The sequence below is a fragment of the Phodopus roborovskii genome, unplaced genomic scaffold, assembly GCF_943737965.1.
Source record: "Phodopus roborovskii unplaced genomic scaffold, PHOROB, whole genome shotgun sequence".
Taxonomy (NCBI): domain Eukaryota; kingdom Metazoa; phylum Chordata; class Mammalia; order Rodentia; family Cricetidae; genus Phodopus; species Phodopus roborovskii.
In genome coordinates this window covers 5,897,812-5,916,378 of record NW_026126485.1, presented here as the reverse complement: position 1 = coordinate 5,916,378, position 18,567 = coordinate 5,897,812, and the positions used below count along the sequence as shown (strand labels likewise).

Here is an 18,567-nt window from a genome sequence, read left to right as displayed (position 1 = left end):
TGCCTTCTGCACATCACTATACATGTGAGAAAATAGTCTCTGGTTTTTCTTATTCTTTGCTTGCATGTTGGCCAAAAATGAAACGAAAATCCTTATGGTGGTGCGGATTTTCTTTTTGTTCCTTGCAGTGTGGTTCCAGATACAATGGAGGAGGATTGCTGATCCTCCATGATATTGTTAGGTCACAACAGGTTAATTAAAGAGTGACTTTCAGTGACAGGGCTTATTACCTGGAAGGAGTCAGATGCTCTTGAATGTCAACCACGTGATGACTTTCTTCTTCTTAGCCACATGAAAAAGCTTAGTGGACATTTAGTCATGATTTGAGTGGACCTTAAAGAACCAACATCAAAGGGCACAGTGGAGAGAGTCATATTTATCAACACTAAATAAACACATGGTGAAGTATGCATAAATATTCTTTATATAAACATGACACAACATTAAATAGTTTAGGTACAGACACACCACTGAGAACACATCCACTGATGTCAAAGTCGGCTGTAAACACCACCTCACACTGAATACAAAAGCAGCTTTGGCCCCAGCTCTGGGTTCACAACACAGATGGATGCCCTGCACAAGGGAAGGGTTCTCCACAGCCCTCCCATCCCCCCACCCGCTCCCCACACAGTCCCAGCAGAAGGAAAAGAAGGAAGGAACCCAACAATACAGCAGCCACGAGAACAAGAGCAGCAGACCCCCTCCCCCGGAGAAAACACGGTGCACTTGGGGCAATTCAAAGGATAATGCAAAATTTGCTTGTCACAATGGAAAGAAATACATTTTGAAGCAATACTTTCAAGTGCAATTTTTTCTTCAGAGGACCTGTGGCTTCTTAGACACCAACCGTTCCTGGGTGAAGATTATACGGTGACAACCAGAAGGTCCTGGCTCCTGCTAAATAACAGGAGGTAAGCCCTACTTTCCTCCAGAAGGTGCCAAGTAGCAGGGAGTGAAATACAATACTTTCTGTCAGGCCCTGGCACAGTATTTCCTTCGTTTTTCCATGTAAATGTAGATATATTGCTGTATGTGACATTCAAAGGTGACTCTAGGATTGAGTTTCAAGCAGTTTAGATCCCAGAAATTTTGTTTTGAAACATTCAGATTTGGACGACTAAATTCAAACATGTACATAAGTTCATTCATTTGAGCTCAGAGGGGCCCTAGTTCAGCTCTGTAGATAGAGCTAACAGCCAAGGAGACAGTACGCATTCAGAGTCCAGTCAAGACGTGGTACCGACTGACCCTTGAGACTTTCCGTCTAGCACAGGTTTGATGAGAAGGCCTGGCTTCTCTGGGGTGGATATTATTCTTCAGGGTGGTTTGTGGAAAATAACTCCAGTGTCAAAAACCCAAACCCTAACACAACATTAAACCGGGCTTAATTCACTTTCGTATCATATTAGGATCCTAGAGAATTTCAGTTACCAAAGTACTGAAAGCATATATGGTAGGAACATTTGGCCAGTTCGGTGTTCCCCAACAGGTTATATACACTATGTGTGTGCGTGCTGAACTCACACATATATAGGTATGCATGTATTCATATGCAATTTTATTTGTATGAAACTTGAACTGCACAAAACAGTACTTTGCAAGAACCAAGAATCAAATCCACAAATAGAGTTTAACAACACACCAAAAGGGGACAGAAGCTGATTGGGACAAGAGGTGTCAGCTTTGCAATGTACAAAATAACTCAGAACCACAGATATCCAAGCCTGCTGCGCTTCACATGGGGTCTGGATGAACACTTTGGGACCCTTTGGAAGAGCACATGGCAACGAGTGCAGCGAGGCTCGCCTGTGATTTCAGAGCTGATGGGAGTTAAAAGACCTAGGCAAACCAATTTCAGAGGATACTTGCTTCAAGACAATATATTTTTTTCTCTTTAAGAAAAAAACACTTAAAAGTCTATTTCAGAATATATTTCTTTATATTCAGCAGTATGCTTTCCTTTCTTTCCTGCTGAATTGGCATTTGGCCAAAATCAGTTTATTCAATGGATCAGTAAACAGGCAGCTTCTCTCCCATGTGGTTGATAAAACCCCTTTTATCACCATCAGGAATGGCCTCCCACTTGCGCCAGACTCCTGCTAGGCTGTGTGGGCTGATGTGCATGTGTGGTCACTGCTACTGACAAACCCTTTTTCTACAAGGCCTGCTCGGGCACTCGCTTGTGAAAAATGACTGACTGTCTTTGCTGGTACTGCTGTTTGCGTCTCTTTCTTTTGTCACACTGGCATAAGAGAAGCATCTTGAAGGTGGTTCTGAATGTTTTGTTGCACAGGGCATAGCACACGGGGTTCACGGTGCTGTTGATATAGCATAGCCAGTAGCCCAGATTCCAATAGGTTTTGGGGATGCAGCTATCACAGAAGGTATTCACCAGGACCATGATGTTGTAGGGGGTCCATGTGATGATGAAGGCCAGCAAGATGGCACTGAGGGTTTGGGCTGCCTTCTTCTCCTTGATGAGTGACATTCTTTTCCGCTTGGTGATCTGACTTCTGGTCTTCAGAGCAAACCTCTTAGCCAGTGTGGCTTCCTTGAAGGACAGTGGTAGAGTGGCTGTGGTCTTATCCACCGAGGAGTTGGTGTCAGAGGTCTTGGTTGTATCCAAAGCAGACTCTAACTGAATGGGAAGCTTGGAGAAGTCCTTCTGACAACTGTCACCATCATCCATGCTCTTCTGGGCTTGAAGCTTATTGGCATTTCTCTCCACATCAACAGTCCCCAGGTCCTCATCTGGCACCTGCAGGTTGTCTGAGGAGGGTAGCTTGGTAGCGTTGAGGATGGTGCTATGACCTGGAAGCTTGAGTACAATAGAGTAGATGGCTCTGGTCTCCGAGCCAATGTCCTCTTCATCGGAGGAGGCAGAGTTTTCCAGGGAGGCAGCAGCATCATTGTTATTCCAGCTGTCACTGCTACTGTGGTCTTGGTCCATCTGCTCAACACTGGGCTTCCAGCTCTTGGTTGTGAACCAGAAGTGACAGCGACCATACTTCCTCCTGGATGAGCGCTTCATGCTTTGCTGTTGTAGTTCATAGCTGCTGCAGCTTCGAGAACTGCCAGTGGGGTGGACAAAGTTTTCTGCCTCAGCTTCTGTCCCAGAGGCTTGCAGCCCAGCCAGCTCTTTGGTACGTTTTTCAGTTTCCTTATAGATCCTCCAATATAAAATAGTCATGATGGTGACGGGCATATAAAAGGCTGCAATCGCCGTGCCGAAGGTGATGGTGGGCTCACTCAGGAACTGAATGAAACATTCTCCTGGGGGCACAGTTCTCTTCCCCACAAAGTATTGCCAGAACAAGATGGCAGGAGCCCACAGGACAAAGGAGATAACCCAAGCCAGACCAATCATCACACCAGCTCGTTTTGTTGTTCGTTTGGCTCGGTAGGTGAGTGGCCTTGTGATGGAGAAGTACCTGTCGAAGCTGATGACCAGCAGATTCATGACAGAAGCATTGCTGGCCACATAGTCAATGGAAAGCCAGAGGTCACAGGCTAAGTTCCCAAGTGCCCAGCGGTTCATAATGATGTAGGTAGTGAACAGGTTCATGGAAATGACTCCGATGATCAGATCTGCACAGGCCAGGCTTAAGAGGAAGTAGTTATTGACTGTCTTCAGCTGTTTGTTGACCTTAAATGCCACAATGACAAGGATGTTGCCAATGATGGTCACCAATGCCAGGAAACCTGTTAAGAATGCAATGAAAACCACTTGCCAGACGGTGTGACCCCCAAGAGGGTCACTGGAGGTGTCGTTTGAGGAGAAATTCCCAGCTGCTTGTGAAATGTTATAGCTGCCCAAGTGAGTGACTGTCCCCAAGGGCAGCACTGCCTCTGAGGAACTGTGCACCCAGGAAGAGCTGATGTTGGGAAACAAAGGCGAGGTTGTACTGTTACTGTGCAAGGTCATTGTGACTCTCTGACATAGTCTGGGGAAAAAAGAGAAAAGATGAAGTTAAGAAAGGTTTGTGTGTTGTTTGGTATTTTCTTTGGGCAATATATATATATACATATACATATATATATATACACATATATACATATACATATACATATGTACATATATACATATTTATATTCTTTTAAAGATTAAATTTGATATTTGACCATTACATATAATTCATACTAAATACTATCAACCCCAATTTCTCTTAATCCCCCACTCCTGTTTACCTGCCCCTTCATCTCCACAAATCTTTCTTACACTCTTATCTAATTTTCGTTTTTGAGAGAAGGTTTCAATCTGTAACCCAAGCAGGACTGGAACTCACTCCTTATCCCTCAGACTTGTGACCTTTCTGTCTTAGTCTCCAGAGCTAGAATGAGACATGCATCACACTGGTTTTCTATGGCCTGCATTTAAGATATGTGTTACAAGGCACAAATTTCAAAGCAGCTACATATGATCCAGTTAATTCTCTAATGTGAAAGGCAGGAGTCAAAGGCATGCCAGGTTGATTTGTTCAAGGCAGAATAATTAGCAAAGGAATTGACCTTTGTACTTTCACTCACACGTGTACATACATCTCATGGAACACTGACATCAAACAACCAAACCCTGATTCCTCCGATTTACTTACTTCTATCGTTTTCACAGGGGGAAAAAGATCAAATGCTTATATGGCAATTATTCAACCATAGAGTTACCTTCATCCTGCTTGATAACTGGATGTGAATTATTTGCATTCTATCCACCTGATAAAATGACGAACATTTAAATATGAGCATTTTAAACATCTGAGACTTCAGACAAGCAACTTGAAGGTGATACCAGCTATTTAAACTTTACTGAAATGATCCAAGCCAATCCAAAGCAAGAGAGAAATAGTGTTCACTACTTCACATAATACTCTTTATTTTCATTCTTATGTAGCTCAAACTGGTCTTAAACATACTATGTAGCCAAGGATGACTTTGAATTCTTATCCTTCTGTCTCTAACTCTGGAGTGTAAGTATTAAAACTTCACTACACCAGGGCTTTCTGCATGGTAGGAAGCCGCTCCACTAACTGAACTACATTCTTAGCTCATGACACTGTGTCTTTAAACATTACTGAAATATGTAATACACTGTTTTTGAAAATAGCATACTCATTTCTTATATACTTTCTGAAGAACCTTAATCTTCCCAGGGTCTTGGGACCCTGCAAAGACTCTTGGACACAGTAGCTTTTTCCTTCTTTTCTGTCAGATTTGCATGGCAGCTTTGTTTATAGCCTACCTTCCACCAATCCACCAACCTCTCTGCATCATACATTGATATCCATAGCAATTTTTAGAGCCCCTTGCCATTGCATCATGGTCCGGGGTTTTGCTGTTATGGGAACTAATCATGTTCTGGTGTCTTGTTTTCTTGTCTTATGACACCCATTCTGATTTCATTGCAATACCTAGAAATCCCAAGGCTTCTTGTCTATTTTCTTTTATCTTTCTTTTAAGGTACGACCACAGTAGATATCTGTGATTTGTCATTCTTTCAGCTATTTGTTTGTGTTCAACCTGATACTCTTTCAGCATGTTTTGAGATAGGTATTTGCCACTTGGTCTCGCATGAGTCCTTGACCACAGTGATGGACTTGATGTATACACAAAGAAAGATGATCGGTTTGGTGAATTCATATGGATGCTGTGAAGAGAAAGTCTTTCACCTTTGGGGATCCTGGGTAGTCTGTTGACTACCTTTGTATGTGTGCGAAACCTGAGATGTAAGAGAAGGCAAAGGAAAGATGGGCGTGGGGCAGGAGCACAATGGAGTGGAGCCCTACGAACAGGTGGTCTGAGAGTAGTTCTTTCAATACTAGACATAGCTATTCCTAAATCAACAGAACAGCCTTGGCCTTGGGAATATAACCAAAAGTTCCCCTTGTTTCTTGGGTGATTGAAGGAAGGCTTGGTTACTCACAACTAATGCTTCTTGATTAATCTGTTTGGTGGACAAATTAATCTGCAAGTGGATATTCTAGACTAGTCTTTATAATATATAAGTTGTGCTAGAAATTTTTGTTAAAATAAGTGGATTTGAGCTACTGTTACCACACATATAATAATCTGCAATAACAGATATGTAAATCTGCATCACTATAGAAACCATTACTCTTTTTAATTATTTATTTTAAATAAAATTTTATTTAAATTAAAACAATCTTATTTTACATAACAATCCCAATTCCCTCTCCTCATCCTATCCCCCCATCTCCCCCAACACTCCCCAGGGAGGGTGAGGCCTCCCATGGGAAATCATCAAAGTCTGACATATCATTTGGGGTAGGACCTAGGCCCTCCCCTGCCATTCATTCCCTTAAACATGTGAATATCAACTATACCGCAAGGAATTTGTTTAATTTTTTATTACATTTATTTGGTTACTCAGCTTTGTGTGTGTGTGTGTGTGTGTGTGTGTGTGTGTGTGTGTGTACATGTTGTGGGTACATATGCTGTGGTGCATATGTGGAAGTCAGAGGACAACTTGGGGGAGTTGATTCTCTCTCTCTACCATGTGGGTCCTGGGAATCAGGTCATTAGGCTTGGTAGTAAGTGCCTTATATGCTCATCCATCTTGCTCTTGAAATTTGTTTTTTTAAAAATAAAAAGCGATTGGAAGTAAAAAAAAATAATTTTGTCATAGTCAACATCAGTACACCTCATTAAAACACTTCCATCTGTAAGTCTCTGTGATTGGTCTGTGGAAGCCAGGAAGTCATAGCCTCTGTGATTGTGATCCATCATCCCATAACTGAGAGGGAAGAGGTGGATAAAATCTTTTTAAAACTCAGAAAGTCATGTAGGCAATAAGAAATCCCTCCCTGTAGACAGTCATATCTTGTTGTATAAATTAAAAAACAACTGGATTTGTTCACTTGACCAATTAGGTATTAAAGAATGTAAGAAATTTAGAAATAAGGCTCAGGTGAGTTGTTTTCTTTTAGCTTCTTTTATTCTCCTGGAAAGTGAGACAAAACTCAGTTTTTAAAATCTTAAACTAATTGGAAAGTCCAAGTTACTTCCTACTCCTCAGGAATATAAATTCACTCTATTAAAATTATTTTTATTAGATTTGTTTACATTTGCCTGTTTTATGGTATCACCTGTATGCTTGGCTCCCATGGAGGTCAGAAGAGGGTATCGGATTCCCTAGAATCCGACAGTTGTGAGCTAACACATAGATGCTGGGAATCAAACTCAGGTCCTGTTCAAGAGTAACAAGTGCTCTTAACCACCAAGCCATCTCTCCAGTTCTCTAATTCTACTCCTTTTTCCTATCACAATCATGGGGGAGCCTTAGCAGTTTGCAACCATGTTTTTGAAAGACTAGCTACTTAGCATTTCTTCTTTTTTAGAATACATCATTTTTGGAGCTTGTTTTGGGTCCCTGCTTTGGTCAGGAGTGTCTGCTTTCTGTCAAAGTTCATTACAGCACTCCACAGCTATGTCTTCATGAATGGAAAGATCCCATTAGGCCACTAGATGGCAAAGTTGACTCAAAGAAAACCTGGATGCTAAAAAATGCCTAAGCAGCAGGCTGTCCCAGAGCTTAGTTCAGTCATGCAGGAGGTGGAAGATATCAAACAGGGTGGACAGAGCTTTGCAATCAAACATGTCTTTAAAGGGACTCAAACTTGTGAACTTAGCCCTTGTATTCATTTCAAGCTGTGAGGAGGAGAATGTTGCCTAATATGGTACAACGGTTCTTGTTGTGAACAAAACATTTCCGAATGCCAAAAGTGGGATAGAATTCCACTTAAAAAGGAGAAAGCTTGTTTTTAAAAAGATGATGTATCAGACTGCTTCCCTGGTTGCTGCCTTTCATAAGCTCTTATTTGATGTGACAACAAAAATGTAAGATGCTTGGAAAAAGGCCTCTCACATCAGTACCGCCAAAGCTTGGCATCTGCTCATGAAATAACATAGTCTACCTTAAAAGCAAACATCTAAGTTGGATGATTGTAGAACTCCATGAGCACCTTTTAAGCCTAAAACATTTTTATTAGTCTTTTTAGAGAAGTGGAATGAGTTAAAAAGCAAACATGAGTATTTCTTTTTAAACATTAGTAAGATCCCTTTACTCAGAAGGTTTAGTTAGTGCACTGTCCCCAACATGTTCTTGGAGGAGAGAAAAACAATTTAAGACCCTACCTGCCTTTCAACATTCTGAAGGTCATTCAAGGTCATTTCCTCTGGCTGCTGTGTTTTTGTGGTAGAAGAGAAGAAGCCACATTTCGAGAAATGACCCCTTGATCTTACACAACCATGGAAATAATTTTGCTTAAAGTTCTAGGGGACTGGGAGATGGCTCAGTGGGTGAAGCACGGGGTGCACAAGGACCAGAATACAAGAAAAAAGGGTTTTCCACAGCACATGTCTAGTTCCAGCTTTCCTATGGTGAGATGGGAGGCAGACAGGTGGGTCCCTGGAAGCTTGAAGGCCAGCTAACTTTTTATACATAGTCACAGGACAACAGGGATGCTGTTCTGTCACAAGCAAGGCTGAAGGTAGGGATAGAAATCTGAAGTTGTTCCCTGACCTTCACATGTGTCCTGTAGTGTGTATGCACTTGCACTCACACACATGAATGTGTATGTATACACATATACAAATATACATATACATACATACATACATACATACAATTGCATATGTACACAGAAAAAGAGTAGAAAAAAATCTTCTGGTGAAAAAAATCCAGAATGAAGATTTAGGATATGTCAATACATATACAGCAAGTGAAGAGCACTCATTTGGCCCACAATGTATGCTATTGCTACTAACAAGCTAGACTCCTTATGTTTCTTTAAAGGTTCATACTTATAAGACTCTCTTTGAAGCCAGACTTGTTCCACACTTCTGATTTCCATTAATACTCCCACTTACTTACACACTCCAACTGAAGCAAGTTTGTACACACACTGTAAATTTGAAAAAAAAAAACCCTCAAAAAGTAGAAGCAGTGACAGAGAAAGCCCTGCCACAGGGCCTGAGGAGTCAGGAGATGTCCCCAACACCAACACCTGGTAGGTCACACAGCCCTCTGATCTTGCTTCCTCATTATAGAAAAATGTAGGATATAATATGGGAGGATCAGATAGAAATGATATAAAACACTCAGAATAATCAGCCTGATCCACAGTATTTTCTCAAAAAATGGTAAATTAATCGAATATTCCTTCCTGACTGGTTATGGAATGGCCTTTTCTAAGAGTTACAAAAACTCACTTTTTGTTGAGTCTAAAGTAATGGCTCTCACTCCAGGAGGCTCTTCCCCTGGGGGATATTTGGCAATATCTGGAGTTGTTACTCCTGTAACAACTTGAAGAGAATGTGTTCCTGGCATCTAGTGGGTAAATGGTGGGGATGCTCCAGACATAGGACAAAGAACTGTCTGGTTTCAAGTATCAATAAGGCTGAGATGGACAAACTCTGGCACAAACAGAGATGAAAGAGGTTCAGAAATATGTCATAATACTCTGTTTTGCCAGAAAAAACCTGGAAAATATCCTGGTACTCATTAATGTGACAGTCTTCAATTCTATTCAAGAATCAGCTCTGGGAGTGTGGAAGCATCTTAGTAACATGATTGCCTTGCAAATCCGAAGACCTGTCATGTATTCTCTAAGACCATGCAAGAAAAGCTAGGTCATCATACTCATCACCCCAGCTCTGGGGAGGTAGAGTCCTTAGGTTTCTTGGCAGCCAGTCTTGCTTTATCTCAATAAGTTCTAAGCCAATGAGGGACTGTGTGTCAAAAAGAAGGCAGAGCTGGTGACTCTAATGATCTGAGTTTGATTCCTGGAAACCATGTAAAAAAGCCAGATACAGTGATTTACATCTGTAATCCCTGCCCCAGTTCTCCTAAGGTATTCACCTATACACACAGTATAAGGCACTCACTTATATACATAAAATAATAATAATAAAAAACCAAGCTAGAAGTAAAGGACTCTTGAAAAGCTATTCTCTGGTTTCCACCTGTACATGACAGCACTTTTTTAAATACCCATACACACACAGTAAAACAAAACAAAACCCAAGGCGGATAGCACCTGAAGGACCATAGCCCAGGCTGTGTACACAAACATGCAGAAGCCAGGACTCCACACAGGCAGGCTGGCTCCTCAGTCTAGACCTGACCTCTGTCCTAGCAAGCACTTCAGTCATGAGCAAACCTAAATTTCAAACACTATGTGTTTATAAAGCAGAAAGTAGGACCCAGTCCTCTTGCTCTTGTCTCATTTTCAGGCCCCCGAGGTAACCACTGGCAACAGTTTACTTAATAAGTAAACATTTGTTAGGGGAATGGAGTGTTCTTATAAAATGTGGTCTTCTGCAGAATTATACATGTGTATTTTAAGCACTTATTTCATGCCAGGCACTGTTGTACACATATGTATTAAGTCATTTAGTCCTGGCCGCCATACCTGTGAACTGAGTCAACTACTTAATTGTCATTTGATGGAGGTATTGAAAAGTCCAGTGGTGGCCAGGATCACACAGTTAGAATTAAGAGTTGTTTCAAGGGCTGGAGAGATAGCTCAGGTGGTCATATCCTTCTTGTGTAAGCATGAAGGGCCAAGTTCCATGCTCAGAAGTCATGTAAAAAATCTTGGTGGTGTGTGCTTTTAATCCCAATCCTGGGGAGGTGGAGACTGGTGGCTTCCAGGAATCTTTTGGCCAGTAAGTTTAGACTATTTGGTAAGTTTCTTGTCAGTGATAGACCCTGCCTCAAAAAAACCAAGGTAGAGAATCCTGAGGATCAAGATTTGAGGTATTCTCTCCCTCTCTTTCTCTCTTTCTCTTACACACACACACACACACACACACACACACACACACACACACACACACACAGATTCAAGACAAATTCACAAAAGATTTTTCTAACCACCCAACAGTGTTACACTCTCTAATTTCTCTCTTTTTCTCACTTAACAGTATGTTACAGACATTGTTCTTATTCAGTGCAAATAAGCCTTAGTGCCACACATGTTTGGAAAGGAACAAGGGACAATCCAGGATCCAGTAGTTGGCACACCATGTCCTTGGCTCAAGTGGAATTTCCAGGGCAGCAGAGTGCATGAGATACTGTGTTTGCTAAAAACTCTTCTAAATGAAATGTTGCAGAGCTCAGCATCAGTGAGGCCAACACAAATCTCAAAAATCCTTCCAAAAATAAAATAGTTGGTCTCCAGAACAATCTCTCCTTACTAGCCACTAGCTCCTGACTGTGTTAGTAGGGAATGGAAGCCTAATGTATCAGGTTCTCATGTTTAAATTAACCAGACACAAATTGTCAGTTTCACATTCCACAACGAAGCATCAGATCCAAGAGAGGAATAGATATGAAAGGATTCAGATGAAGCAGATGATGGACCAGGAATTCATAGCTGTATTCATTAGAAACAAAAAGCATGGGCAGACTGTGATTAAACTGTAAAGTATAAATTAAATTCCTTAAATTTGATAAGTGAGCATTGAAGATGGGAGTTTTACCACTGAAAATACCATTTGTGGAAATGAGAATAGAGAAAATTGTGAGAACCAAAATAAAATAATAATAAAATGTATATTTTGGCAGTGCCTGTGCCATTAAATATTAGAAAACAATGACCTCTTGTTTTGAATTTCCTGTATCAACTGGAAACTAGAGCTCATGCTAGTGTGAATTCTGGCCTTCTGGGACCCAGAACAAAGAAGCAAGGAAGAAAGTTGAGCCAGTGAAACAAACAAACAAAAAATCCAAGACACAAGAGGGATAAGACTGAAAAAATGTAAATACCAAAAGTGTGAAATCAATACAAATAGACTCATCCAGGCTGAAAAAGAAGAAATCCTAACATAAGCAAACAGAATGTGACAACTACCCTTTGAATGCCGAGTCTGGTGCCTAGAATTATTCTCAGATCTCTCCATTCCATTGCACATGTTCTGACTGACATATGACTCATCCCTGGGCTGTGCACGAGCATTCAGCCATGGTAAATGTGTTTGTATGGTATATTCCTTCCCCCTCTGAGTTCCATCAGGGCCAGGCATACAGCATGTGGATCCACATGCAACAAGGTGTATATGTCTGCAAGCTGACAGTGGTCACCTGCTCGTTGCTCAGGTAGCTTCAGCTTCTGAGGCTAACCCTTCTTTCTCCTGGGACTATACATGTAGGCAAAGAATTCAATGGCTTAGATGTGATGAAATCTCTGACAAATGTTACAGACTATATATATATTCAGTACTATGATTATTGTATTAAGTTACATCTTGGTTTTTTGTTTGTTTGTTTGTTTTGTGTGTGCAGGTGTATGTGCTTGTATGTGCTCACTCACAGGTGTGCTTGCCCATGTGTGTGCCTGTGGAGGCCAGGATGCCAGGTGTTTCCTTCCATCAGTCTCATTTTTTTTAAAAAGATAGTGTCTTTCACCTAAATTACTTGCTATTTTAGCTGGACCACCTGACCAGTAACCCCCCAGTGATCCTCTAGTCTCCTTCCAGCCACAGGTCAGTTTTAGGGTTACAGGAGTGTCCAGCCATGCTTGGTTTTTACATGGCTGCTGGGGATCTGAACTCAGGTCTTTTCGCTTATGTAGCAAATACTCTTAGCCACTGATGCATCTTTCCAGCCCCTATAGACTATGTCTTGATGAGGATGGCATTCACCAGATATTGCATACAATTAACATACTGCAGGAGAGTTGCCAGTCTTCTATGAAGGAATTCAATTTATTTTTTGCAATTGTTAACTTGTAGATTAAAATGATTTTAAAGCTGGGGCACACACCTTTAATCCCAGCACTTGGGAGGCAAAAGCAGTGGGATCTCTGTAAGTTCAAGGCCAGCCTGGTCTACAGAGCAAGTCCAGGACAGCCAGGGTTATACACAGAGAAACACTGTCTTGAAAAAAAAAAAAAGATTTTAAAATCTTTTTAATGTCAGACTCTATGTGTTATATTGCATTTGAGGCTGCACTATCATGTGCCATGACATTTATTGCCTTGTTACATTTCTGGTTGTACAACATCACCCAGCTATAATCAGTATTGCCCACCATACAGTGAGTGTTTCCATATGCCACTCAGTATATGTCACCTACTTTCTTCAACTCTGGAATGCAGCATTTTATGTATGAGGAAACTAAGGCTCCCAGGGCCTAAGAAGCAGCTTGCTTAAGACATCTTTGGCTTTGGCTGGTTAAGTAGCAGTGGTTGGATGTGGACTGTGAGTATCGGATTCTAAAACTTCACTAAAACTCCTCTCTGTGACTGGGCCCTAAACCTCTCTCCATCCCCATGGGCTGCTGATGGCAACTGGAGAGGGAAAGACAGTTTTCTTCAGTCCCGTGTCCATAGTAGATTGCCCCTGCTCCAGTGGATGGCGCCCTATACCCATGTGCACATGGGTAGCACTAGTCAGACTCAGTGGAATATAAAGGAGTAGAAAGAGATGAGACATGAGGTTGGGAGGGGGATGTGGAGGGGTCTGTGAGGAGTTAGAGAGGCTGCAGAGGGGAGGGCCAACTTGATCTAAATATTGGACTTGTGTATAAAATCACAGAAGAATTTTTCAAAAATAAAGAAAACTTAAAGCCCCTCTCATCCTTCAACCGACAGGACCATGGGTCATCTATATAGTCATTAACTACCTAATCACTTTCACCTTTGTACACTGCCAGCTCTAACCTGATGCTGATGTGGCCTTTCCTTCTGATGACTGAACCAGGAAAGGGGTTGCAAGAGAATTCAAAGCTAATGACCCTCCCTGAATTCCTTTAAGTATTATTTTAAAAATTATAATTATGAACACATATGAATTACACAGACTAACCTTGCACTATTTCCATGCATCCATATACTATGCACTGATCCTCCTTCTGTTGGTGTTTGAGTTTAAATTTCTGGAAGCAAGCATTGCCTGTTCTCGAATTCCTGCCACCACCACTGTGCTCCTGTCTCTTGGGCCAGTCTGCAGTTTAAAACTGCTTGTGCTCCTATTGGGGGCATGAGTACAAGCTCAGCTCATCCCAGCTAGGAATGGTCACTCAATACCAACTGGAGAAACACAAAATAAGTGAGTAGGCCAGCTTACAGGCAGCAGTTCACTATGGCTATGACAAAGGCCCTGCTGTTCTGCACCACAGGGCAAGCTTGGGTGAAATGGTAGCACTCAAGACTGAATGGAAAAGAATTCTCTGAGGTGATTTTTATCAGGAAGCAGTGTTAAGATTGTGGTTTCCTTCCTTTGGTCCTGGCAAATCAGCAAACCCGAGTGTGGGAAACCATTGAAATGTAGGGAAGTTAAATAGTACAACCCCCTGGCTTCTTGGTGAAAAAGTCTGCTACATTCTGTCTATTTCTCACTGTAATTCCCATTGACAAGGAGTACTCCAATGGTGTGTCTCCATTGATCATCTACAGCCTCATTTCAGGTATTCCTTTCAACTATGAAAAGTCTCCCTCAGTTTCCTCTTTCTCCTGCGTCCCCCTTGAACTCTTAGTCATGTAGCATAGGCCAGCCTCAAACTTAATGTTGTAATGCAGGCAAACCTGGCCCCATCCCTTGGGAACTGGCACAGTGTGTCACCCACCTATGCATGGCAAGCAGTACCCTGGCTCTGTATTCAGACAACAAAGGTCCCTTTAAGAGGCAAGCTCCACTCACTTCTGCTCCCACATAAGCTATATCTACAGGTCTCTGCCTATCTCTTACCCACCATTCGTCCCTTACCAACCATGGAACCCACTAAAGGTCCTAGTTCACATACTATTATTATACTTACCACATAGCCAAGAATAATTTTGAACTCCTGATCTCCCTGCCTCCATCTCCTAAATATTCAGATTACAGGTATACTCCACCATGATCAGCTAAAACACAGATTCTTCAATAAAAGGTTTTTAAATAAAAATTTTATTTCAAAATATTCCCACTAAGGGTAGATACAGACTCTGTGGAGACTGAAGTTTATGTAATTTTGCTGTCTGCACTGTTAAGAAAATTCACACAAAATTATGAATATGAAATGCCATCATTCTCTTCTCTCTCAGGGGCCCTTGTGAGGGGACTTGAAATTTCAGCTTTATTACCTGAACAGTGAATCTTCTCCCAAGTTCCAAATCTAGATGAACTAGTTATTGTTAAGAGATAGAAAGTCTTTAAAATGTTGTGTGTATATCAAAGAAACTTAAGAGTATTTGAATTCCTGAGGTAATGAAATTCTTTTCCAAAACAGCTCAACAGATGCAACTAGGATTCTGAGTCTTCTAATGCTGTGAGAAATGTGTAATGAATTTATATAAATTAGGTTGCTGAAGGCTTAATTAGCTTTTAAAATGGTTTGTGAACCCACAGGTTCCCACTGTAAACTATCAAATGACCACATTCAACCAAGCAGAGGTAAGAGAAAAAAGTAGAGTGGTTATCTTTGCTAGCAAGCTGGTGTTGTGGAGCTCTAGGTGAAAGGGCCCAGTTGTAAACTAAGGGAGCGTTAATGAACCCTGTCACATAAGTAGCTGCTAAATGGGGATAAAGGGACAAATCAGAACAAGTAAATAACACGGGAGGGGTTAGTTTTTCTAACAATGATAAAGAATAAAGAATTTCTTAGAGGTCACTAAGAAATTATCCTGTGTCAGGGGAGAGCTTCTGGAAGGTTGCTGTTTGTATCTGGCACTAGGTACCTCAAGCTAACACTAGTCATGTTTCCTGGATCATAGTATATCCAGCTGCAGGTATCTACTCTGATTCCCAGAGAAAGGATAGATTCAGCCAACCTAAAATACTTAATTAGAGATCTGGAGGTAAATGCTAGTGGAATTTTCATGTGACAATTAACCTGCAAGTAATGCGTATGTGAGTGGATGGGTGGGAATTGAAGAGACTGCTTACAATTACACAGTTTATTTAAGAAAAACTCTGGCCAGATGTTATACCATCCATGGCCAATGAAGGAAGAAGGTACATAGATAACATTCAAACTGATTCCAGAAAATACTAAGTCAGATATGATAATGAGGCAAGAGAGCCAGCCCTGGGAAGTGATCTCCATGGAAACATCTATTTCTTTCTTCCCTACAATATTTTAAACTAGAATACATATCCACCAGGGCTGAACCTACCCAAAAGTAGTATGGCCTCTAGTATGTCTTTTTTTTTTTTTTTTTTTTTTTTTTTTTTTTTTAAATGGTGGCGACACTTTCTCTGTTTGCTAACCATGGCTCCAGATTTGGTTTTGTGCTGAGTACAACTTTAATCTTTTCTTGCCTCATCCAGGTTTGACTATGAGCGAGACTCCAATTAATGGCTTGGGTTCTGTTTCAGGAACCACAAACCATTCCAATCTTCTTTACTGTCTCAAACATATCACTACCATGTGACTTCCAGTGTCTTGAAATATTAATAACACATCATAAAAAATTAGGGGAGCAGCTTCCATGACTAAATGTTATAACATAATTTAGTTGGTCACTTAGAAACAATGATGAGAGCATATAGGAATATCATTGAGGATGTCTTCATGAGTAGCCTCATCTCAACAAGCTAGTGAAGAATCAGAAATGGGGTTGTTTCTATTAGACAGATCAAATGAGGGGAGTGACCTAGGAAGAGAGGTTAACTCAGTGAATTGGATTAGTTGCTTTTTAAGCTGAGGGTTACTGTCATCTCCCAGGATGACTCCTATTAGGGAGCTGATAATTCTCTGTGGCACCCTTAAGGAAAAGCCAGTGCAGGTGATGAGTTTAGAGAGGACTAATGGTTTCATCCATGAACATGGGAAGCCCTGTTCAGGTGTGCCCTGTGTTAGATGAAAACAAAATGTCTTATTTTTGTTTCCACAGAAAATGAAAAGATGTGGATTCCTTCCAGACTAATGTGGTTTGATCACGCCAGACCGCCTGAAACAGAGTACAAGCTGATCCTACATTCAAAACAGCTGGACAAAACAGCCCAAAGACTACAGCCAGGATATCTGAATCTTCTTCGAAACCCCCAAGACAGAGTCCCTTACCAGCAGGAAGTAGTTTGGAAAGAACGAATTCCCAAATATTGTGTATAAATGTTTGTTTTCATTTAATTGGACTGTTATATAAAATTAAATAAAATTAAAAAAAATGTCTTATTGTAGTGCTTTTTTGTAGAAAGACATTGTTTGGTACCAGAGTTATTATCAAGCAAACTTATTATGTGCAATTAAAAATACAGAGATATTTAGAACAACCATGAAGTGATGTCACTCACAAGGCAGAAGGATGATCCAGACAATAATCTATTAGCCAACAAACCAACTCAACCCTTCTACCTTGACTCAGAAGAGTGGGGCCTGGACTATCCAGTATCAATTATCATCAGGTGGTTATTTTTCAAATATGCAAAGTTATGGGCCACAGTATAGACTTGCATTCAAAATTCTGAGGATGGAGATAGACCATTTGTAGTTGAAGAAGTCTTCCATCCATCTCATCTTTAGCAGAATCTAGATAAACTCATATACTGGGCAGCTTGGAGGCAGTTTAGGGTAGGAATTATTTGTTTCTTTGAAAGTCCCTGTTAGACTTCTCCCATGCTCCCTACATGTTATCCTCAGGCATTCTCTCTAGTTGTCTCCCAAGTCCAGTTCTTACCAATAAAATGCTGAACAGGCAATCAGAATATTAGGTGACAATAGAAAGTAGGAACCAGGAAAACAGCGTAGTCCAGCAAGTCATACCATGTCCATTGGAGACTCAGCATTCGGCTTTACTTTTCTATCTACCACTTAAGGATGCTCTGTGTATCCTTTTTGAGAATTGGCATCCTGAGATTTTGAAGAGTATTTTAGTTTTTCGAGATGGGGTTTCTCTGTATTGCTTTGGAGCCTGCCCTGGAACTCGCTTTATAGACTAGGCTGGCTTCTAACACACAGAGATCTGCATGCCTCTGCCTCCCGAATGCTGGGATTAAAAGTGTGTTCCACCAACACCCAGCTTGAAAGAGTATTTTAAATTGACATATATTATACATAATAATGGATCTTGTCATAAAAATTTCATACATTAGCATAATGTACTTTGATATTTACTCCCACTATTTTCTTATATCCCCCACTCTCTCTTGCTGATCCCTTCCCTCTTCCCAAGTAACTCCTTATAGTTTTGTGTTGCATGTGTGTGTGTGAATACATGTGTGAGTGCACGTGTGTGCATGTGTGTGACTAAATGAGCTTCATTAGGATTGTTTAGAGGGTCACACAACCCTTTCCAGCGGCTATATCATTGAAGAAAATCTCTCCTCCATCAGCAGTTATATGTGTATTATTTATTTTCTCACTTTAGTGACAGTCACAAGTTCAAAATCAAAGCATTCCTAGGACCACATTTCCTTCAAAAACCCTAGCAGGGCTTTCAGTCTGCCTTTCTGTTTCCAGGGTCCTGACCAAATCAATACACTGCCTCCTCTTTCTCCCTTCTTTGTGTGTTTCTGATGAAGACACTTGCATTGGGTTTAGGACCATCATGGATAATCCAGGATAATCTTGTCTCAAGCTCCTTTATTTGATTACATCTGCAGATTCTTTCTGCAATATGGTCA

At 41.0% G+C, this 18,567-nt stretch overlaps 1 protein-coding gene across 3 annotated transcripts in view; it reads right to left on the bottom strand.

The window, feature by feature from the left end:
* Positions 1–401: 401 nt before the first annotated feature.
* The window catches only part of Chrm3 (cholinergic receptor muscarinic 3), a 262,367-nt gene continuing 244,201 nt past the window's right edge, over positions 402–18,567 (bottom strand). For all 3 annotated transcript variants that reach the window (XM_051194768.1, XM_051194767.1, XM_051194769.1), the window contains exon 2: positions 402–3,947. In XM_051194768.1, the coding sequence (XP_051050725.1) occupies positions 2,159–3,928 (1,770 nt within the window). In that variant the 5' untranslated portion in view covers positions 3,929–3,947 and the 3' untranslated portion in view covers positions 402–2,158. The remainder of the gene's footprint in view (positions 3,948–18,567) is intronic.